A 22,868-nucleotide genomic window follows, 5' to 3' on the forward strand; every position below is an offset into this window, starting at 1 on the left:
GACGCTCCACCGCTGAGCCGCCCCCCCCCCCCCCCCCCCCCCCCCCCGCGCCCCTTTATGTTGAAACCTAATCCCCATTGTGATGGCATTAGGAGATGGGCTCCTGGAAGATGATTAGGCTGTAAGGTTGGCGACTTCCTGCATGGAATTGGGGCCTTCATGAATGAGGTCCCAGGGCGCTTCTTCTTCCCTTTCTCCATGTGAAGACACAGCAGAACCGTGGCTGTCTAGGAACCCAGGAAGCAGGCCCTCACCAGACACCAAATCCAGTGCCTGGATCGAGGCCTCCAGAATGAGAAATACACTTCTGCTGTTTATAAGCCACCCAGTCTCCGGTGTTTTGTTTTGGCCGCCAGAAGAGACTAGGCCAGGTCCCCCCCCCCCCCCCCCCGCCCCGACCATGCAGCGCGCTGAGCTGGGCCCCTCCATCCACCCCCCTGGGAGGAAGTAAACTTTCTGGATTTGACTTGAAAGTTCCTCTGGCTGAGCTTCCCTCCCATTCCGGGGTTTTCCAAGCTGGAAGACGTTCTGAGCACAGCTCTGGGGCCTCGCTGAGCCCCTCCGACCCTCCGATGCCAAAGCCCATGTAGTGTTCTCACCCAGGTGGGGGGTGGGGGCTGCCAGACAGGGCAAGGGCAAAGCAGCAGGATTGGGCTGGCCGGGCCCTTCCAGGCAGTGTGGGTCACTAGGAGCAGATGCTAGAAAGTAAGCAGCCCTTAGAAAAACAGGAACCAACCATATTTAGCTGCTTGATGGCTCGGGAGGTTCCCTCCCAGCCCCGGGGGGAGCAGTATTCTCTCAGACACGGGCTCAGGATGCCAGAGTTCTGTTCTAAGAGCTTTATTGACCAGATGAGAAGTCAGCTTGAACACAGCTCATGCCGGCAGCCCTTCCAGGCGACAGCTCCCCACAGTGTTGTCCTGTCAACCACTGGGAGCAGCGAGGCCCAGCCCCTCCCCTTCCTCCTGCTGCTCCCGACCTGGGGCCTGGAAGGGATGGGGGTGATGTGGCCAGAGAAGGGTCCCTGGAGAAGGGTGGGGTGGAAGGGGCAAGGCCCCGAGTGGGCAGGTGGGTCATGAGGACCGGGCACACAGGGAAGGGGGTTCCAGAGGAAGACTGAGGCTGTGTGTGCCTCCCTCCGCGTCTGAGGGTCAATCCAGCAGGAGCGCTAAGCACAGAGCACTGTGGCCTGGTCTGTGCTGGGACACCACGGCCTCGGCACCCAGGGGTGGGCAGAGCTGTTCAGCCTCTGATTCGGGCCACTGATAACTGAGAGTGTGTTGGGAGGTTTCCTCGGCTGCCGTCAAACAGGGAACTAGATGCCTGGGGGAGGTCAGACCACATCCTGACTCTGGGTTCTCAGACCCGAGTTGTTTTCCTCACCCCGCGGTGGGGGGCAGCAGGTCCCCAGAGCCTCAGAGGCAAGAGGCCCAGAGAAGTGGCTCCTCTAGGCCACGACCCTGTCTGTATGCCTTTCTGCATCCACAGTGACTCCTCGAGCTGGGACTCCCCAGGCTGGTTCTGAGACACCAAGAAGCCCACCCTCTCACCCCAGAGGAGGGTCTCCGGGATCTGGTAAACTACAGTCTTGACCCTGCTTCCCTCCCCGCTGGGCCTACTGCTCCTCTGGGATCCGAGATGTGGGCTCAGGGATCTTGGCGGGTCGATGATGCACACTCAGCCTAACAGGCTAAGAACAGAGGATTATGGGGCGAGGCGTGGGGACGGGGCCCAGTCCCACCTACACTAAAACCCTGAGGTCTCCTGCTGGGGATGGTGTCAGAACCCAGGCAGAGGGAGCCCCTTGTGTGTGTGGGGGGGAACCTCAGGCAGACTCCAAACCAAAGGGAGCCAGACACCCAAGTTCAAGTCATTAGTGATGTGTGGCGGGGCTGAGAGAGGGAGGAGGAATCCTGGAGGTCGCCAAGGCTGCTGGGAAGGGAACGGCAATGAGAAGCACAGGAGTGGGCAGCGTGTGGTGGACGGCGGTGGCCTCACTCAGAGTGGACCAGAGCCCCGGCTCCTTGCCCAAAGCCAAAGCCCTTGGGTCCGAAATTCTTCGCGTAGCATCCTGCAGAGAGAGGGGGGTGAGGCCTGGCTCCTGCCCCAGGCCACTCCTCTCAGCCCTGTCCCCGAAGATCCTCCGCCCGGGCCCCTGGCCAGGCCTCATCCACCAGCACCCTCGCCTCGGTAGCACCCCGAGCCCTGGTGGTGAGGAAGTTCTTGGCTCCACGTGACAGCCATTTCCCCCCTGCTGAAACCACAGCAGCGCTATCTGCCGTGAGGCCATCAGACCAGGAGTTAGGGACCCAGGTACTGGCCCTCTCTCTTGCCCGTATTTGCCAGATGATTCTGGCCTCATCACTTTTTCCCTCGGGGCTTGTCTCCCCATCTGTAAGGTGAAGGGTCCTACTAGGAGCTCTGGAATTGACCCTGAGGCCAGGGATTGGTTTACATTTAGCGAGGGCATAACTGGTTACGCCCCTACCCTCTCAGGCCTCTGGACCCTGGCATTAGCCGTGAAACCACCCACCTTTGCAGTAAATCTCGCCGTCCTTGTCAGCCAGGGTGGTGGACTCGAGGCCTTTGCCACACTTGGCACAGCGGAAGCAGGACTTGTGCCAGGACTGGGTAGGGAAGGAAACAGTTAAGGCTGCCACCAGGGACTAGGGGGCCCCTTACCCCACAGCCCCATTGCCCTCGACACGACAACAGCAGCAGGGTTCAAGACGCTTCTGAAGTCCACTCAGCCGGTACCGCTGGAAGGTCGTGACCCGTGAGGCCAGGCAGTGAAGGAAGCCAGCCAGGGACCACACACAACCTCATTCCATCTTCAAGGAGGTGTTGCAGTGGCTGGATGGTGAGTGGCACCGGCTGTACCACAAGGGCAGGCGAGGGGGTGGGATCGCTACTAAGGTAGCTGTCATCCCACCCACCGCTCCCACCGCACCCGCACCCGCACCAGGCAGGGCCAGGCCCGCCCCCTCCAGACCCATCCAGCTGTGGATTAGTGGTGTGGGCGTGGGCTTGGGGCTCGTCCAGGCGCCACCACCTACTAGCTGCACCGCCTCTGCACCCTCCTCCTCTGGGAGGCCCCCCGCGCGCCTTGGAGAATGGAGAATGATCGCCAGAACTGCGCGTGAGACGGGGACGGAGCGTGGCCGTGGTGCAGGCTGTTGTAACTGGGGTTCCTCTGAACCAGCCTGGCCCCTGACGCTCCAGAACTGGGTGCCTTGTTTGCCCAGAAGCCATTCCTTCTTGGAGGGTGGGCTGCTGGTATCTCCCGCTAGGCGGCTGAGAGGATTAGACGGCTTTAGCAGAGTCCCCTGCCAGCCGCAGGCCTGGCCCAGACGACGCCCTGAGCCAGTCCTATGGAGTATTAGTCTGAAGGAGAAGGGGTCGGCGAGGTGCATTGAAGTCAGCAGGGAAAGGCCTGAGGAGTGCGCTTCTCCAGGGCCCACGGAAGGCCCTTCGTGGCTCTGAGGGGCCTGGGAGCAAGCAGGGCTACCAGGCTGGCCAGGGAGAAGGCGGCCCAGGCTTGCACACGCGACGGGGGCCAGCGTGGACAGGAAGGCTTCTCAGCACCCCGCTCCCATGAGCAGCAGCTGAGCCGGCCCAGGCGCTGCTGTGTGGACAGCTCTGCAAACCCGGAAAGCCAGGGGCAGGCAGCAGGCAGGCAGGACAAAACAAGGCCTTTTAAGGTCAAAGAGACTCCCTCCAGCAGCCTGGGCTGGAGAATGAGAAAGGAAACCGGATCCCCTCGAACTTCCCGGCTGCCAGACCCGTGCATGCTGGCTCCCCCCGCCCTCCCAGGCCTCTGGGACAGCGGGGTCCAGAGAGCGGAGATGGGGGTGCCCCGATCCTGGCCTCCCTCCCAGCATCCCACGCGCCTCTGCAGCCACCCACCCTTCACCTCCTCCTCTGGGGCAGGCTCTCCAGGCTGGAGCGGGGCTGAGGCGCATGCAGAGCACCACCCACCACTCACATCGCCTCGCCCACCCTCCAAATAAGCTGGGTCCCTTTGCTCATTCGTTCAGCACCCACAAGTACTCCCGTTCCTCGATATTTCTTTCCTGGACAAGGCCAAAGAGAGGTAGGAGCTTCTCTAAAACTTTCCTGCTTGAGCACAAAACTTCTCTTATCCCTACCCCTTAGAAGTTCCAGCCTCAGCTTAGACCCTGTCTAGGTAATGGACATGTTGATTCTTAGCTACTTTTTATAATTCTTGAATCTCCTAGTGAGACGCTATGAACAGAAAAGATACCGACTGCATAATAAGACTAATATCTGCTGTCTTCATATCCCTTAATCCATAGCAAGGATCTTCACTCTGACCTCACAACAATCCCCCCAAGGACACAATAACAGTAACAGCAATGGCTGACGTGTCCCGAACACACCCCGGGCACTGCAGGGGGCACTGCATGCGGGATGTCCTTTAATTCGTAAAATAACTTTGTCTGGGACGTTCTTTGCTTTGCTTTACAGATGCAGCTCGAGGTCTACAAAGGTTAAGACCCCTAGGTCTTAATCATCATGCGAGGATTCACGACACTATGGAAATGGGTTCCCGTTTCCCGTTGTACGGCTGTGGAGATGGGTTCAAAGAGGTTAAGTGGCCCAAAGCAGAGTTAACAGCCTAAGAGCCCGGGCTTCCGGCTGAAGGGCTGGACTCCTAGCCCCGCCACTGCTTAGCTGCAAGATCTGGGCAAATGAATGCTCTGACGCTCAGCTGCTTTGTCGGTAAAAGGGGATAATAATACCTTGTCTCCAACCGTGACTGTCCAGGTTAAAATGAGAGCCTGCTATGGTCTAGATGCTGTGCCCACGTTCAGCTCCGCGTCCGTCAGTCCCAGGGCCCTTCCTCGAGGTGGAAAAGACTTGAAAGCCAAGACCCAAAGCCAGAAGAGCTGCCCACAGACTCTCGGCCCAGCTGTTCCAGACGCTTGCTCTGTGACCTTGGCCGAGTCACTCCTCCGTCTGGGCCTCCTGTGGTGACCCAGGAGCCCTCTGACCATATCCTGAGGAGGCCTCTTCTGGGATTCCCTGATTGCCAGTTCTCCTGCCTCTTCTCTGCTGCAGCCCCAGAGGGAGGTGGGACTGTCTCACGGGGACAGGGGTTCACTACAGTGATTCTTACTGTGCTCTGGGGGTTGGGGGTCCACAGGGGAGAAGCATACGCAGCAGTAGAAATAGTTTGCAGAAGCTTCTCAAGAGGCTCTGGTCAGCCCTGAACCTTGAAAATCTCTGCCCTGGGGGTACCTGGATGGGTTTCCCGGGTCCATGTCTTAGGATATCGAATGGATGTGGATTTTCCAGTGGCTCTTAACATTTTGTGGAATCACAAATCCTTTTGAAAATCTGATGATGGGGCACTTGGGTGGCTCAGTCAGGTAAGTCAGCTCAGGTCATGATCTCAGGGTCCTGGGATCAAGTCCCATGTTGGGCTCCCTGCTCAACCCAATGAGGAGCCTGCCTCTCTCTCTGCCCCCCTCCTGCTCATGCTCTCTCTGTCTCTCAAGTAAATAATAAAATCTTTAAAAATAAAAATAATAATAATAAAATCTTTTTAGAAAGAAAGAAAATCTGATGAAAACTGTGGATCTTCTTCCCAGAAAGAGACATGTTCCCACAAAATTTTGCATATACTTTTAGGGGACTTGTAGCTCCTTTGAGACCCATCAGACTGATCTTTACAACTCCCTATAAATTGCAATAAGCATTTAATAATAAGTTCCGTCAAGGGCGAGCCTATTATCCTCATGAATAACAACGCCAGTCAAGCCACCTGTCCCAGGAGCCTGTGTGTGGCTTCCTCAGTCCTTGCAGACTGGAAGGCACAGGGACAAGCAGTCCATAAGATTGGAGGGGTAACCACCCCTTCCCTAGAAGGGAGGGAGTTGAAGCCCAGTCAGTGCTGGGGCTCCCTTGAGCACAGCCAGGGTCCGACTTACAAAGTTCTAGGATCCCCATTTCAAGAAAGCGTCTCATCAGCTCAGCTCCCCAGAAGCCACCTTACCTTCCCAGCACCAATCACCTTCTCAGCGGCATAGACTGCCTGGCTGCAGCGGGGGCAGCGCTCGGAGCCACCAATCTTTTGTGCAAACTTGGAGGCATTGGGGTTGGTGGTGGGCCTGTGGCCAAGGGTCCTGCGTGGGAAAGGACGTGTGGTGAGAGGACTTTCGCAGAGGGGTTCAGGCGGGGCTGGCTCTGTGTGGGCACGACCCCGCCTTCATCTCACACCAGGGAAGGGTCTCCAGGGTCATCTGCCATTTTGCAGATGGACAGACCGAGGCTCAGCACAATGCTGTTTTCACCGAAGCATCCGACTGCCCTCCGCCACGGAGCTAAAACACAGCTAGCAGCTGGCAGCTCATGTGCTAAGAATCGCCCTCCTCTGTTCCCCGTTCCTGCAGCCTGCCTATTATCAAATTCTTTCTGGGAAAAATCTGCTGACAAATCATTCCCTCTGGGGCAATGACCTTGGCTAAAACATGCTAACTCCTCTGTCATTTCTGTCCATTCCCCACCCAAGGTTAAGATGCTGGCCGGGCCGACTGCCAACAGCCACTGTTTCAACAGGTCAGAGGCCAGTGGGTGCCAGTGACACGCTGCAGCATTTCCAAGGAAGGGAGGTGGCTTCCCTTTAGCGCGGGTGAGAGATGGGGAGACAGAGGCCGCTCTAGCAAGAGCGCTGCTACTTCTGAGCCCAGCTCTGGCTCAGACACTGGCCGTGGGACCCGCGGCCAAGCCACTGACTGAGCCTGGGCTGGGGTTTCTCATCTGAGCAAAGACGACCGTGCACCGAGGAATTCTTGGGGCCCCTCCACGCTCTAACCCCTGTGAAAATACAGGCTGCGCCCTCCATACCTCCATGCCTCTTTTCTTCTCCGCTGGACCCTCAGCCCTGACACCCAGGGGGTGCTCTGGAAATCAGTGACTTTCTGAGCCCTCTACTGCCTAACCAGGAGTTGAAACTGTGTGTGCAACACGGGGATGGGAGGAGAGAACCCATGGAAGGCAGACGGCAAGACTCTTGTACTCACTCCTCGTGCTTGATGCCCAGAGACTCCCCCTTGTCCATGCTCAGCGTGCCGGCGCCCTGCCCATAGCCATAGCCCTTGGGCCCGTACTTCTTGCCGTAGCAGGACTTGCAGTAGATCTCCTCACCGTGCACAGCCACCGTGGTGCTGTCCAGATTCTTCTTGCAGACCACTGGGGAGGAAGTGAGGACGGTGAGCGGGCACTGGGGTGCCCCTGGGGCCGCTCACCACTCCGGGACTCTGAGAGAGAACATCCCGACCTCTCAGGGGCAACGTGGAAATGGAAGTGGCCAAGGAGCTGGGAGGAGGGGGGGATTTGCAGGGCCTAATTCTAGGAATGCAGGCCCAGCCCCCTCTTGCAGGAGCCCCGTGTGCCTTCCTCGGTCCTCAGTACCCTCACACCTCGCCAGGCTTGGTGCACCCCAGGGTTCACCAGAGCCGACAGCTTAGGCCGACCCCAAGCCACAGGAAACCTGCAGGGGCCTTCGCTCTGCTTTTGACAAAGCCCCACGTGTCCTTACAGGAGAGAAGGAAAAAGAAAGGAAGGAAGAAGGGCGAGGTTTCCCTGCCTCCGGCAATGGAATCCTGAAGAAACAATCTCTGGGTGCCTGGAGTGGGGGGGGAGCCGCAGGTGCAGGGCTGCACCCAGAAGAAAAGAGAAATTTCACATTTAGTAAGTACGCAGTGCAGTGTGGTGGGTCTTGAGGTGGGATGCAGGCCAATCGCAACAAGTTCCCAGTTTCCGATCTCAGGAACCAGTTTGCCAAAGGAAGAACTGAGGTCAGGCTCTGGGAAGAATTCCTGAGTCCGGGGTGCGAGCGACTGGAAGGGGAAGAGCTTGAGAGCCCGAGGGCCTCGTGTGTGTTCCTGTGCTTGGTGGACGGGGCCTGGGCTGGGCCATCGGGAGCAATGCGGCTCGGAGCCTGCGGTCCCTGCAGACCGCACACATCACATCCCAACCCTCTTTCCTGCTGTGTGACGGGGCGAGTTATTTTCTAGCCTCCGTGCGTCCGTTTGGTTCTTATTTATTTATTTATTTATTTACTCATGAGAGTCACGGGGAGAGAGAGAGGCAGAGACCCAGGCAGAGGGAGAAGCAGGCTCCCTGCAGGGAGCCCAGTGCAGGACTTGATCCCGGGACCCCAGGGTCACTCCCTGAGCCAAGGGCAGACGCTTCATCGCTGAGCTACCCAGGTGCCCCCATTTCATTCTTTTTGAGAGTATTTTTGTTTTTAATTTTTTAAGAATAATCTCTACACCCACGGTGGGGAGTGAACTCACAACCCTGAGATCAGGAGCCGCATGCTTTCCAGCTGAGCTGGCCAGGTGCCCCTCAGTGCCTCCATCTGTAAATGCAGACAATAGCATCTACCCCCGAGGGTGGTTAGGAGGACTGAAAAAGATCTTACATGTAAAGTACTTAGCACAATACCCTGTATACAGTAGCTGCATAATAATGGTAGCTACTCTTAATAGTATTCTGTACAGTTAGTATCGGGGTCACACGGGAGGAGGAACAGGCCCAGGCCTCCAAGGATCATGTGCTCCCAACCTCCACCTACCTCTCTCAAGAGACTCGCTCTTCACTATTTGCTTGTGTCTTATCCTACAATGCTCGTTGGGTTCTAGGATATTCCTCATATATGGAGATTCCGGGTGCCCAACTGGGCCATATCCTCAAACGTGTCCTTCTGTAGACGGAGCCCTCAAGAAACCACTAGAGAAGCCACGCCTCCCCCCCCCCCCCCCCCCCCCAGGCTCTCAGCTCTGCTCCTTGCAACTTGCTGTCCTCTTTGCCTTGGCAGGGCCCGGCCCTCTGGCAGCTCCTCTCACCCGGAGCCCCAGGTCGCACACTTCAGACTAAATAAGGACCCTCTGGTCCTGCCCTTAGAAGCCTCACCTCATTCCAGTGTTCTGGGCAGCCCAAATAAGGAACCTCCCACCACCTCCCCTGGGGCTCAGCTCCCGGGAAGGAAGGAGCAAGAACAACAGGCCAAGGGTTCCAACATTCCCTTCTAGGGCGGGAAGTCAGGAGTCGGCCTGGAATTGCTTCCCGTAAGACCCAAGATGAACTGGGGATTCCAAAGCCAAAGGGAAGGCGGGAAGCAGAGACGGAGCCGTAGGGGGAACCGGTCTCTGTTGACTGATCCGGCCAGAGGACACCCGAGAGCTCGCCCGGAGGAGACAGCAGGGTCTACGCGTCATCGTCGACCTCCAGGCGGCTCCCGGCAGCGCCAAGGGAACCCTGACTTCCAGATCCAGTGTCAAGACCACAGTGTCGGGTTCTGCTCTGCTTTGTTCTCCCCGAGGCCCTGCTGCCCACCTGCCTACCTTCAACACCTTCACCTCCATCCGGGTCATATAGTCTGGTCACCTGGAGGCGCTACCAAAGACTCAATTAAGGGGAATTTTGAATGAAGGCCTAAATAAATTTCTATCAAATAATGTTAAGATTAAAAAAAGAAAAAAAGCCATGGGGGCGCCTGGGTGGCTCAGTCGGTGAAGGTCTGTCTTTGGCTCAGGTCATGATCCCAGGGGTCTGGGACCGAGCCCCACGTTGGGCTCCCTGTTTAGCAGGGGTTTCTGTTCCTCCCTCTGCCTCAGCTGCCGCTCCGCCGCCTTGTGCTCTCTCACTGTCAAATAAATAAATAAAATCTAAAAAAAAAAAGGAGGGGGCTATGGTTAGTGGTTAGTTATGCATTTGTTGGAAAAATATCCTTGTAGATACCACAGGCTCCGTGAGGCCTTCTGGTGTTATATGGAAATATGGGCAAGAGACAGTCCCAGGTGAGAGGTCGGAGTCCCCTCACCCCGCCCCGAAAGAGATGGGGGCTCTCTCCGGAAGGAAAACCAGGCCCACAAAGAAGCTCAAGCTTGCAGAATGGGCCAGAAGCAGGGCCAGGTCAGAAGGAAGCCTGACTTCCAGATCTGGTTGTTTTCTGCCTGCCTCACTTGCAGGTAGGCCAAGCGTACGGGAGCAGGAGGGTGAACGCGGACAGCCTGTGGGCGGGGAGATGCTGGTGTCAGAGGGTGGGCAGGGCTTCTCTGAGCTTCCCCTGTGCCCTGGGGTTCTGGAAAGCAGCCCGATCTCAGTAGCCAACCCCCAGCAGGCCAGGCCAGGTCTGCTTTTCCTCTGCCCTGACCTGCCCAGCAGGAAGTTGGTCACAGCTTGGAGCAGGGCATGCAGCCTCGGGCAGGTCCCCGACCCCAGGGCTGAGCTCTCCTGCCTGTTAAGGGGACCGGCCACCCCTACTGAGACCATACGACTACGCTGCAGGCCCTGCTGTCCCTGCTTCCAGGGCAAGGCCACTCTCCGGACTCTTACATCAGCCTGTCTTCCTCCTGTCTGTCCCAGGCCCTCAGGAAAGGGAGCGTAGGTGCCCTGACTGGAAGCCACGGCCTGGGACCCGAATGGTCAGAGGCCCTGCCAGCCAAGGAGCCATGGCGCTAATGCCACCCAGGCCCGTACTCTGCTAGCTCTAGAAAGGAAAGAGCCTACAGAAGAAACCTAGGAAGGAAAGTCCTTTGATTCTCAGGGTTATCCTGAATTTTTAAATTCAAGCTGGACCCTTATCGCCCCACTTCTCTGGAAGAGGGAAGCAATGCTCCTTCCATTCATACACAAATCATCCACAGCCTGCTCCATGGCAATGCTGCTCTGGCCCCAGGACTAAGCGAGTCGAGGGGACACCTGATTGCTGGGACCTCTGAGCTCCTCCGACCCAGGACCTGTGCTGGCCCAGGGACCCCAGGGAGCCTGGAGGTTGTTCCCTATGGCTGTTCCTTTTATCACCCCCTCCCAGCCCTGCTCCCAGGCCTGACTTTCCACAACTCTTCCTAATCCTCCACACCCCCCCCCCCCCGCTCCAGGCCCCGCTCACTTCTTCCCATGCCGCCCCCCCCTCCCGAATTCCTGCCTTCCCTCAACCCCAACGACAGCTACTGGGGGCCAGCGGGCTGAGGCTTCCCAGCCGGCCACTGGCAGTTGATTAAGCAACGTCTGAGGGCAGAGTCAGAGCCCTGTGGCCCCGGCGCCCAGGCCAGGCCCTCCTCCCAGCCAGCGCTGAGCCCTGTTGCTCCCCCACCACCACCCAGAGAAAGCAGCGGCTTGAAGATCCCCAAGGGCAGTGACCTGGTGGTAAGAGGCCACCGGCTGCGCCCCCTACGCGGGCTCCAGCCCCACGGCCCCGCAGGGCACCTTCCACTGGGGCTCAGGGGCAGCCCTGGAGTGGCCGGCGGGGTGGCCCGGAGCAGTGCAGGTCCGGGGACGCCCAGCGACCAGCTGGCCCTCGGCCCACGTGGCTCCCACCCCGATCACGGGCCACCTGGGAACGAAGCGCGCAGCTTCCCGTGACCCGGGGCGACAGGACCCCCTGCTCCAGGCTCACAGGGGCATGGGGCCGGGCGGGGCTGTGCATCGCTGATGGCACTTCCACAGTGGCCACAGCACTGTGCTTTCCGCGCTGCTTCTTGTCCATCCTCACACTCCCAGAGGTACCTGTTGCTGGCCCCGGGCGTCGTGGGAAGACTGGGGGGGAGCAGCACCCCACAGGGCCACCCCCTTCCCCGCTCCGTCTGCCCTGCAGGAAGACCCGTTCCCCTGGGCCCACCCACCGCAACCCCACAGGGACTGAGCTGGGCTAGAAATGGGGGAGGGGCTCCTCCTCGAGGCAGAGGGGGTGGGGTGTCTCCGGCCACCTGCCAGCGCCCAGCCGCTCCCACTCTGGGTCACAGACCCACTGGCACCCCTCGCTCTCCTCCCAGGCGTGGAAGCAAAGTGGGAAGTGGGGGGGAGAGCCCGGGCTGGCCCGGAGTGGGGGAGGAAGGGACCCAGCTCTCCCTGGACTCAGTGTCCCCATAAAGTTGCAGCCTCTGTCATCTTTTTACAAATGATCATTTGGGTCCAAATCTGGGTAAAACTTTGGGCCCCAAAGCGGTCTCCTTTTCAATGATGGCATTGTGGCGGGGAGGGAAAGAGAAAGCCAAGTGGAAAGTTTCCCCGGAGCAAGTCTGTGAGCTTGGCTCCGGCCCCTGAACCCCCACGCCCCCAGCCCCAGCCGGGCCAGTTCCTCCCCTTAGAAAGCAGCTTCTGAGGGAACAAAGAGGCCTGCGAGGAGGAGCGTTGCCCTCCCCAGCTGTGCTTCAGCCAAATGTCAAGCTGTTTACATCCCGCGGGGCCCTCCCGGTGTGGACAGGCCCCACCCGCGGGGGGGGGGGGCGTGCAGGCCGCCCATCCCGGGGCCACAGGGGCAGGGCCTGGGCGCAGACTCACTGCACAGGAAGCAGGATTTATGGAAGCTGCTGCCTTCACACTGAACCTCTTCCGCAAAGTAAACCGTCTTCTGGCACACCCCGCATTTCTTGCCTCCTCCCCAGTTCGGCATTCTGGAACCAGACACAGAAATGGGAATTAGTTTTATGGGGAGATGGAAACGCGGATTGCCCATGACCCTGACGGCAGAGCCGCAGGCAGACGGAGGAGGGGCGGCGGGCCGAGCACGTGTGGGCCCCAGCCCTGGCAGGGCACCGCCTCCCGAGGGGGCACATCCTTCTCCAGCTGCGCCTGCGGGGCTCCCTGCCCTGGTGCCATCAGCAAATCGGCCCCAAGCAACTGCTGCAAGTTCAGTGTGTGCCGGGCAGTCCGGGGCGATCAGTAAGCTGAGGCTCTACAAACCGGGCCGCGGTGGCAGTAAAGCGACCCCTCTGCCGCCACATGCATCAAGAGGGACGGACCTCGCGGAGGTTCATTTGGGCAGAAGCAGCAGAGAAACCAGAATTCACAAAACACAAGTGACTTGTGTCGGGTTCCCAAACTGACAAAATTCCTCTTGTCAAGGGATGAACACAAGGGTGGGAAAGTCATACAGAAAAAGCAAGGGGAGAGTATCGCACACTATCATCCTGGATCTGTCACCTATGAGACACGGAAGGGACTGTGCCAGCGTCTCCAAGGGGCCGCTAAGGGGCGGACAATTATTTTTTTCTCGGCTTGGGGGTTCTCACGTGGGGGCTCATTTTACGATTGTTCTTTGAACTACGCCGAGGGCTTCCCATCCGACTGTGCACACAGGCCTCAGCTCGGGAAGAAGGCCCCCGCCCTGCACGGCCCCTGGCCCACGGGTGTCCGCCGGGCTGTGCAGCAGGTAGCAGGTAGGACAAAGGGCGCTCTAACCCCGAAGGCCGCGGTGAGGGCCGGACTCTCTGTGTCGGGGCACCTCTGCAGAGCCTGGGCCCCGGGAGAGCTGCTCAGCGAGTGTACGCAGGCTCGGAAGCAGGGCGTGAGGTGGGGAAGGCCGTGCTGGCTCGTCCTCCCCCTGGGGCTCCAATATCACAGCGATGGGGCAGGGGGCAGGGGGTCAACAAGGTAGGCACAGTCTCACTCCCTCTGCTTTGTCTTCCCATATCCGAAAAACTGGGGTTCCCTCTGGTCCCACGCTGGCCCCCTTCTACCAAGAACGAAATTTCACGCGCCTCTGGCCTTGGCCTCTCCTCTGAGCCCAGGCTCACGCATCGGATTTCAGGAGCATCTCCACCTGGATGTTCCATAAGTACCTCACTTTCCGCGTGAGTGACCCAAACCCCGCCTTTCCTCAAACTTGTTCTTTTTCTCGACTTTACCATTTTTTGCTCTTATATCACAACCATTGTCTCGGTCACAAAGGAATTCTCTCGCTCCTGAGAAGGTTGATGGGCTACTCCCAAGGGGGGAGGTAGCTGCATCCCGCCCTGTGTTCCCCTTTACCCACTCACCCCCAAAACCTGCGCTGAGCTCTTTTAGACCCTCCCTCCTCTCTAGTCTTCACACCACCCTAACCCAGCCGAGTCACCTCTCCCATCCCATGCCGGGCCCCCTTGAAGAGGACACCACGCCCCGTGCATCTGCTCCTGGGCAGCTACCCCAGTCTTCAGCCGCGGCACACGGCCTGGGCCTAACCGGAGCAGCCACGGTTACCGGCTCCAAGACGGGCCAGCTGTGCGTTTCAGGCCCATAAAATAAGAGAAGGCAGGTCTGGGGGCTTGGGAGGAAAAAGCATCCCAACCTTTTGAGAGAACTTCCTGGAAGCAAGTCCCTCTTCCCCAGGGAGGAGAGGGCTCTGCTGTCCCGAGGGAAGCAAGCAGTCCCAGGACGAAGTGGGCGGCAGGGAAGACACACTTGAGAGACAAAGGAAACCAAGTCCGCAGTGACACCACTCAGCCACCAAATTCAGTCAAACCTAAAAGTTCAGTCTATCTCCAAATTTTCCAGTTAAACAAACCAACAAATTCCCACTATGGCTTAAGCCAGTTACTTTACAACTGGATGCATCCCTAGAGAGACAGCAATTCTGTCCTGCCGCTTCTGGGATCTCCTTCCTGTTCCACCCCCACGCAGGTGCCAGGTCTTTTCTGGGGACGGTTTCCCTGCCCAAGAACCATCGGTGACTCCCCGCCGCCAAGGACGGTCCCACCCCTCACCTCGGACTCTCTTGTGCACGGTCTCCACTTGCTGCTCCAGCTGTAAGTCACCCGTTACCGGTGGTGATCTAAGCTCATCGCTGTGTCCGCTCCCAGAATGCCCCGGGCAGGGCCCAGCGTGCGGGCAGGTTCCGTGGGGCCTGTGCTCAGGGCTGGGGGAGGCTGGGGGAGGCGGGGGCCGAGGCCGGGCCCACTGCGTCGTGGGCCACTGTGTAAGGCCGGCCTCCTCCCCTGCAGGTGTGCCGGAGCTCCTCAGGCCGACGCAGGTAGGACAGATTTCTCTAACCACCCCTGAGCTCCCAGATCCTGGAGGACAGGCCCCAGTCCCGACCCCTGACCCCCGCCGTCCATTCCGTCAGCCCCACGTTGCCCCAGAGATGCCGGGGCCAGCTGCCTGGTTGAGCAAGAGCTCAGGGCTGCAAAACCACGTGGGAGCGAGCAGCGGTGTGTGAACGTCAGCCGTTCAGCACTTGGTGTGGCACCGCCCCAGTTCCACTCGGGCAGCCGCCCCTCCACGGAGTGACTCGGGCACAGCCCGGTCACCTGGCTGGTCACGGCCATCCCATTGCCCTGCTCTGTTTGGGAAGCTTCTGGAAAAGTCTGCGTGTTCATATGGAGCCACAGGGGTTCTCCTCTGCCTCTGAGGGGTGAATGGGCGTCACCCCTACCTCCTGCCGCGGGCATCCCCCGACGTGCATGCCTGCTGTGTGCCAGGTTGCACGCAGCGGCTCACTCCTCCGCACTGGGAGGTGGGGACTGCAGGCCCGCCCTCCGGGTAAGGAGATGGAGGCTCAGAGATTAGGCACCGGCCTGCAGCAGTGGGGGTGACAGGCCTGGGATTCTAACGCAGTTGAGCCACTTCTGGGCCCCCTGGTAGAGAAGGGTGCCTGGCACACAGCGGGCACACCGTACACCAACGCCTGGATCCCTCCTCCCTTCCCGCCCCCCTGAATAGCCGGGGACACACTCCGTGCCCCCAGGAATGCCTCCCCCCGGGGAGGAAAGCTCCCTAACCACAGTCAGAGCCAGCATTTTGTCCCTGGATACAAAGCCGTCCTCCCCCCGGGGAGACCCAAGCTCCATACAGGCCGCTCCTTGTTCTCCCTGGCTCCGTGTCAGGGGCCCACGTCCAGCAGGGCCCCAGGGAAACAGGGACGCGGGCGGAGAAGGGGTGAAACCCGAGGACCTGAGGAGAGTCTGCTGGGATGTCCCTGGGCTGTGCCGTTCACCTGGGGGTGCCCCGCAGGAGCCCAGCACCTTGGGGTAAAAAACAGTGACTGGGCCCTGACGGGGAGGGTCCCAGGCCACCGGCGAGGATGGGCTCCCCACTGCCTCTGCCCACACGACGACCTTAGGGGCCCTGCCTGCGAGCAAGGCGGGGGGGCTGTCAGCTGGCCGGAGCCCTGGCCACCTCCTCCCCTCGGGCAAGGGGGGGGCTGTCAGCTGGCCAGAGCCCTGGCCGCCTCCTCCCCTAGAAGGGCCAGGGAGTGCTCTTCACCGCCAGCCCCCCCCCCACCAAGAGCAATTCTAGCCATCTCATGAGGAGGCTGATTGCCTTAAAAGGAAACCAGTTTCTCAGAGTTTCTGGAGTACTTAGAGGGACACCTGGCTTCTTCTGGCTGCCCGACGCCCTGTGGGAGACTCAGGAGGAAAGTTCTCCAGACCTGAGTTCGGGTGGGAGAGTTCAGTGGTTAAGAGGGTGGGTCTGGATTCATCCGTGTCTGGCTGAACTTTGATCCTGGGCAATTTACTTTCCTCTGTGCCCTTCGATTTGCTCATCTTGAAGTCGGACAGTAACCCTGGCTCCCTAAAATCGTCACTCTGGGGAGGCAGTGAGGACGCAGAGAGGGGATGGCATGGTGCCAGGGACGCTGGGAGCGCTCAGTCCTCTGATCGCCCCCGACGGGGCTGGTCCAGGCGAGCTCAACACCAGCTGTGGGGCCAGATGTCAACCGTCCTTCCCAGCTAGTCCACATCTGGAAGGAGCAAGGCTTGAGAAACATGCCAAATAGGGACCACGAATTCCTGACTCATGAGTCAGCCCAACAAAGGAGACAGTGACTCGCTTGCCCTTGTTTGGGATTTAGTCCCCCCTGGCGACTTGAGATGCAAGCAGAGGCTTGTGTCTTTACATCAAGCTCTTCTGTGTATTGTTCTGGGTGTTCAAGAAGCCTCGCTGTCTTCTGTAATCACGTTTATCCATCTGGTGGGTTTCAGAGACTTACGTTCCCATGGGCAACTGCTATCTGTGTTCTGGTTCGGCCTGCCTCACTATGTGGGTCTCTTCTTTTTTTTTTTTTTTATTTTTTTTTTTTTTATTTATTCATGATAGGCACACAGTGAGAGAGAGAGAGGCAGAGACACAGGCAGAGGGAGAAGCAGGCTCCATGCACCGGGAGCCCGACGTGGGAATCGATCCCGGATCTCCAGGATCGCGCCCCGGGCCAAAGGCAGGCGCCAAACCGCTGCGCCACCCAGGGATCCCTATGTGGGTCTCTTCAAAAGGAATAGGGCCTGACTCTTCTGCTGAAAGGCTACAAATATCTGGTCAGCTATTTACCTAAAATGTCAGGATCCTGGGCGCCCGGGGTGGCTCAGTTGATTAGGCGTCTGACTCTTGGTTTCAGCTCAGGTCATGATCTCAGGGTGGTGAGATTGCGCCCCCCCCCCCCCACCAGGAGAATCTGCTTGAGATTGTATCCCTCTCCCACCTTCACCCCACTAAAATAAATAAACAAATAAAATCTTTCCCCAAAAAAGTCAGGATCCTTGGGGCCTGCTGGAAGCCAGAAGCCAAGGATTAGCTTCTTCCGATAAGCCGTCTGTACCTTCCCATCTAATTGTCCTGTTAAGGACTACATCCAGATCCTCCGTCTTGAGAAGAAGGAGTCGAGATGGCAGCTCGCAGAGCGGGAGAGAAAGGCACAGCCTCATGTTCACAGCTGTCATGAACGTCGGGACGGGAGATGGGTTCCGCGTGGTCCTGTTTCAGGTCCAAGACGCCGTTTCAGAGATGTACAATCCTAACCACAGGTCGCAGGCGCCTGGAACCACTGATTGACAAGCCATTCCACGTCTTTAGTTCTCCAGTGGAAAGTTCCCATCTCTCCCATTCCGAAATCGCTTACTCCCTAGGGCCAAAGCGTGACTTCTGGGCGCAGAGCTCGGGTCTGCACCTACTCGGTCTGGTAGAGACCTGTCAGGTGTTTGTCTGCTTAGGAATGTGCTGCTCACATTACCTGAGCTGTGCGGTACTTGGCCAGGTCCACAGGACAGCTGTCATCCCACCCAAGCCTGCAGCTCAGCCCCGTCCTCCATGGCTCCGGAGGAGGGCCCTGCTGGTCAGGGTTCAGAGCCCATGTCTCAGGGGTGGGTGACACAGATTCCCCTGAAAGCAATGGTGACTGGGAAGGGGCTGAATGGCCGGTGAATGCCAATTTGTCCCCAGCTTCCCGCAGCCCCCTGCCCGGTTCCCTCAGTCTGCACACGGCTGGCCCGTCCGAGAAGCTACGGTCACCGCAGGCCCCGCGGCGCCCCAGAACTTGGCCTTCGCTCCAGCCCAGCTCTCTCCCCACGTCTATGTCTGTGGCCCTTGCGTGACTGTGAGCTGACAAGGACAGAGCTGTCTCTTCCTGCTTGGCTCATGGTGCTGTTTAGGGCAGAGAGCTCCACCCTTGGGAATTCAGGAACCTGAAAGTCAACAAAGTTGGGGGGGGTCTATGATTTTTTTTTTTAATATTTCAAAACTATTGCAAGAAATCCTATATTATAATAAGGTTTCACAGGCTAATCAACAGACCAAGTTTCTTTGGGTTTTCTTTTTCTGGAATGATGTCAACGTAGAGTGGCAACACCTGGTTGTCCCATGCTGAAAGGTCTGGCTGATTTTTCTTGGATTGAGTTTTAAAAAGCAAAAGCAAATTTGCACTTAGACCTTATAAAAACAGGTTTTTTTTTTTTTTGCAGCTGACTTCACAGGAAGCTCCATCCCCAGTGATCCCCGCTTGCAGAGAGCCCCAGACAGGCCCACGGAGAGGGAGGGCTGGTTGCCTGGGGGGGCTGAGCCTGTGCTCCTTCTGTCTCTCCCTCCTTTGTCACTGCGGAGGAGTCAGACGCTGCCTGCTGGCCCTGGGGAGGCCCTGGAAGTGCCAGAGTCTGGAAATGCTAACTGCCTCCGTATTTACACACTTTACCATACATGGGAATTACTCGATGCCGACGTCAGACAAATTCCTGAGGAGCTGCGTACCGCGGCCACGTCATTACCAAAGAAATTCCTGACAACTGGAAACTACAGCAAAGCTTCTGGTACCGGGCGCCCCTCTCCCCATCCTCCCTACCCACAGCTAGCTGCTCTGTGGGAAGCGGGAGTGCCTTTTTCTCAGTCTCTTTTCCAGGCTTTTTTTCCTGCAAACCTGGCCTGGAAATTCAAACACACATCAGACCTGGTGAAAGCACATCCACCAGGATCTGGGGCCCAACATCCTGGGGAGCCCTCTCCTCCCTGGGCCGCAGAGGGTGGTCATGAGTTCATGATGGCAAGGCCGCATCTCCCTTAAGTACTTTATTAGCCACAGCAAAGCACTTAGCAGAGCTCACGTACCCCGCAACTGGCAGCTATTTCCTTAGTAAAGCGATCCAGGGGGGCCTGGGGGCTCGTTGGTCCTGGGCTCCAGCCCCACATCAGGCTCCCTGCTCAGCGGGGGTCTGCTTCTCCCTCTGTCCCTCCTTCTACTTGTGCTCTGTCTCTCTCTCTTTCAAATAAAATCTTTAAAAAAAAAATTAACTAAACCTAGAAATCAGAAATGTTCAGGAGCAAAGAGAAGAACTAGCATAGTGACCGAGCATGGGTTTGGAAGGAGTTGGCCTAGGTTTGAATGGTGCCTCCCCAACTGGCCAGCTGCAATCCTGGGCAAGTTATCACCTCTGAGCCTCAGTTTCTTCATCTGTACAATGGGAAGCACCGGAGTGTTCATAGATTGTTCAAGGACTGAGGCCAAGCCCTGGTGCGTGGCAAGTGCAGCATCTGCCCACTGTCACCTTAAGGGAAGGCCGACTCTAGTACTTACTGTTCAGTTCTGTGACTCTAGGTGCTTGCCAGTACGCCCAAGTAGTGGCCAGTGGTTGGCTTGCACGAAAGGTCCTCTTGCTCCCCCCGGGGAACTCTTGGTTTAGAAGTTCTCCCCGGCACCTCAGAATGTGTAACGTAAGACTCTTCAGCCCCTCAAGCCAACCCACATAAGCCGGGTTTACATAAACATTTAAAACTTGGGCAGCCCAACCCGACACGCCTTCCGGGTTTGTTTTCCCCACCAGGAGATCCAGTAAGTAAAAGCTGTCCTCTGACCCCCACCTGGTTGTCAGGACTAGTCACAGGGAAGACCTGGCTAGAAACTATTTGCAAGGTTTGTGAGCATCCAGTAGGGCGACTCAGCTGAAAGCCTGTGTCTACCCCCCTCGTCCCAAGTGTGCTGAGCCCCTGCAAGTGTCAGCGCTGCCCTCCAGGCTCCCTCTGTCCCCGTGAGGACTCAGGGCTCCAGAGGCAGATGTTTCCAACTCGAAGAGGAAGCGCCGCCGCTGGGAAGAGCTCTGGGGCACACCAGAGGCCGAGGCTGAGGCAGCCCCATCTTCCACACTATTAGCAGCCCAGGGGAGAGCTGCTGAACCTGTTCCTCAGCTTCGCCCCTGCATCCCGTCCCCCAGACCCTCCTTTCCCTACAGAGTCCCCTCCCCCTCAGCGGCCCGCACCACACCCTCTGTGGGATAAACTTCCTTCCTGGTGTAGCTGTCCCCACCCCGGATATCCTCCCTGAGCCAAGGGGTCATTCCCCGGGACGCGGGAGAACAGTGCAAGGCTGCACTCGGCAACCAGGAGATGACAGCTGCCTGGGGGCAGCCAAGGGCTGAGGACTGTGACTCTTGAAGGAGGTGACCTGGGCCCCTGAGTCAGAGCCTGGCTTGGGGTCAGGAGGCGCGCATGAAGGAGAGCTGGGCAGCTCCGCACCTCTGCCCCCAGGTCCCAGGGGCCATCCCCACGCTGCACTGTCAGGTGCCTGAGACACGGCCAGCCCGTGCAGCCTCCTAGGCTTCTGGGAAGGGAAGGGGACGCAAGGGAGACCGCCAGGAGCCCTACTGTGTTCCAGGTCTGTGCCTTACGTCCCCAAAGCGCCATCCTCGAAAGAAACGGAGGTGTTACGTCACTTGTCCAAGGTGATGGGTATATTAAGTGGCAGATCCCACTGTCAGGGAGAGCCAGCCGGCCTTCCCAGCAACCTCTTCACGCTACACCTGGCACAGCCCAGTGGATGTACTCGGGTCGCCTGTGACTGGATCCCCATGCTGAGCCCTCCGGGAGGGAAGGCCAGGCCTGTTCATTCATCCCCCCACCCCTCGGAGCACGGGGTGGGAGGCTGGAGCCCAGGAAGCTAGTCCCAGGTCCTGGTTACTTAGGACGGCACAGGGACAGGGGTGCAGGATGCCTCCCCACACCCACACCCAGGGTGGATGCACCTGCTTGGGGGGTTGCTCCTGAGCTAACCTACCGCAGCTTGTTTTAAATACGCCCAACACCAGCTCTTTCCTCCCCCCCCCCCGCCCCTGCCCTCAGGTGCTGGGCCGCAAGGTGCTGTGGTGGGCATGGTCCTCCCCACCCAGCACCCGCCTAGCGCCAAGGCCTGGGCAGGGCCCGCGAGAGGTGGCGGCTTCCATCTGGTTCCCGAGGAAGAGCGACTGACACCTGTGCTCCGGCACAGAAGGCCCCAAGCCCACCCGTGGGCCGTGTTCCCCCGGGGCAGGGGAGCACGATGCCCTCATCCCCCGCCGCACAATGAGCGTCAGTGGCCGCAGACTCGCCGATTGTTCTGCTGCCAGACCTGCGGGCGGCGGGGGCGCGGGGTTGCGCAGGACCAGTTCGTGCCAGGACGCCCCGGCCAACCCCCCAGACGCCTGAAAGGGGGGGGGGCGGATCCGGATACGTGGGCCCTCGACCCGCTGCCTGCAGCGCCCCAGCCCCGCGGGACCGGGTGGGGGGCGGCGCCGCGGGTGCAGCGCCGGGCGGGGGGCGCTCACCTGGCTGCTGGCTGCACGCCCCGGGAGTGGGGGGGCTCACCTGGCTGCTGGCTGCACGGCCCCCGGGGGGGGGCTCACCTGGCTGCTGGCCGTGCGGCCCCCGGGGCGGGGGAGGGGGGCTCACCTGGCTGCTGGCCGTGCGCCCCGGGGATGGGGGGGCTCACCTGGCTGCTGACCGCGCGCCCCCGGGATGGGGGGGGTCACCTGGCTGCTGACCGCGCGGCCCGGGGCGCACTCACCTGGCTGCTGGCGGCGCGGGCGGAGGCAGCGCTCTCGGAAGCGGAGACTGGGTGCGCCCGGCCCGCGCCCGTTTTGTTCCGCTCCGGGGAAGGCGTGTCCGGGCCACGCCAACCAGTGGGCTTTGCACACTGCACCACAGCCGGCTGATGTCACGGCCGGAGCCCCGCGGGCTGCCCCCCCAGACCCGGCGGCCGGTGGCGGCAGGCTCTGCGCGCAGACCTCCCCCCCCACCCCCCGCCCCCCCGCCCCGCCAGTACCCCGCCCCCGCCTGGGGGGCCCTCCGCTGCCGCTGCAGGTCGGGGCGCAGGGGTGCAGATAGGAGGGTGCAGATGCGAGCCCAGGGCTCAGACACCCCTGGGACCTTGGCTCCCCGCCAAGGAGGGAGCCAGGGCACAGCTGGGGGGCAGGGGTGCAGCCCTACATGGGCCTGTGCTGGTGGCCAGGGGAGGGGTGAAGGACACGTTTGGGCCCTGAGACCAGACAGGCCCCAGCTCTGACCTTGCCCTCCCCCCGCCCCCCCCCCCCTTTCCTAGCTCAGGCCTTGGCCTGGACACACAGGCCGTGTGGGCTTCAGCTTCTGCTTGGACAGGGGGCCTACTCCGCAGGGACGTTGTGGGGGATAAAGTGAGACCGCACAGGCCCCGCCAGCCCTGGCCGTGGCCCTCGGTGGCCCAGCCACTCAGCTGCGACCCTTCCTTCCGCGGCTCCTCCCACCTTCCCTAGCACCCAGGGAGAACGCCCTAGCCCACCTCCCAAAGCAGCAGTGCGGAAGAGTGGATGCCTCCTCTGGGGCTTTTCTCTGGGCCGCCAAGCTTCAGTATGACAGGTGCGGGCTCAGGTGACGGGAAGCTGCCCCTGGAGCAGTTGGCGATGGGGATGGCCCCTTCACCCAGTTCCCAGCCCTTCCTGGGTTCCTGCTACAGGCAACGGCAGAGGACAGAGGCTCGCACCCTGCCCAGCTGCTGCCTCCCCCGGGATAGAGCCTCCGGCGCTGTCAGGGACTCAGGAACAGCCCAGAACCCCAGTGCTGTGAGCAGAGGAGCCCCAGGCCAGGGTGGGGAG

General features: G+C 59.6%; 1 protein-coding gene across 5 annotated transcripts; it reads right to left on the reverse strand.

Annotated features, from left to right (window-relative positions):
• Positions 1 to 824: 824 nt before the first annotated feature.
• CSRP1 (cysteine and glycine rich protein 1) lies at positions 825 to 21,941 on the reverse strand. 5 transcript variants are annotated; one of them, XM_077902443.1, is made up of 6 exons: positions 21,806 to 21,941; positions 12,316 to 12,428; positions 7,047 to 7,215; positions 6,020 to 6,149; positions 2,534 to 2,627; positions 825 to 2,071 (listed from the first exon to the last, which is right to left on the reverse strand). In XM_077902443.1, exons 2-6 carry the CDS (start codon positions 12,425 to 12,427, stop codon positions 1,995 to 1,997), a joined length of 582 nt encoding a protein of 193 aa, XP_077758569.1. In that variant the 5' UTR covers position 12,428; positions 21,806 to 21,941; the 3' UTR covers positions 825 to 1,994. The 5 variants fall into 5 exon arrangements, with proteins under 5 accessions (XP_077758569.1, XP_077758570.1, XP_077758571.1 ...); XM_077902444.1 differs by lacking the exon at positions 21,806 to 21,941 and adding an exon at positions 21,691 to 21,714; XM_077902445.1 differs by lacking the exon at positions 21,806 to 21,941 and adding an exon at positions 19,568 to 19,688.
• Between the last annotated feature and the right edge of the window lie 927 nt (positions 21,942 to 22,868).

This window comes from Canis aureus, chromosome 6 (assembly GCF_053574225.1).
Source record: "Canis aureus isolate CA01 chromosome 6, VMU_Caureus_v.1.0, whole genome shotgun sequence".
In the NCBI taxonomy this organism is placed as follows: domain Eukaryota; kingdom Metazoa; phylum Chordata; class Mammalia; order Carnivora; family Canidae; genus Canis; species Canis aureus.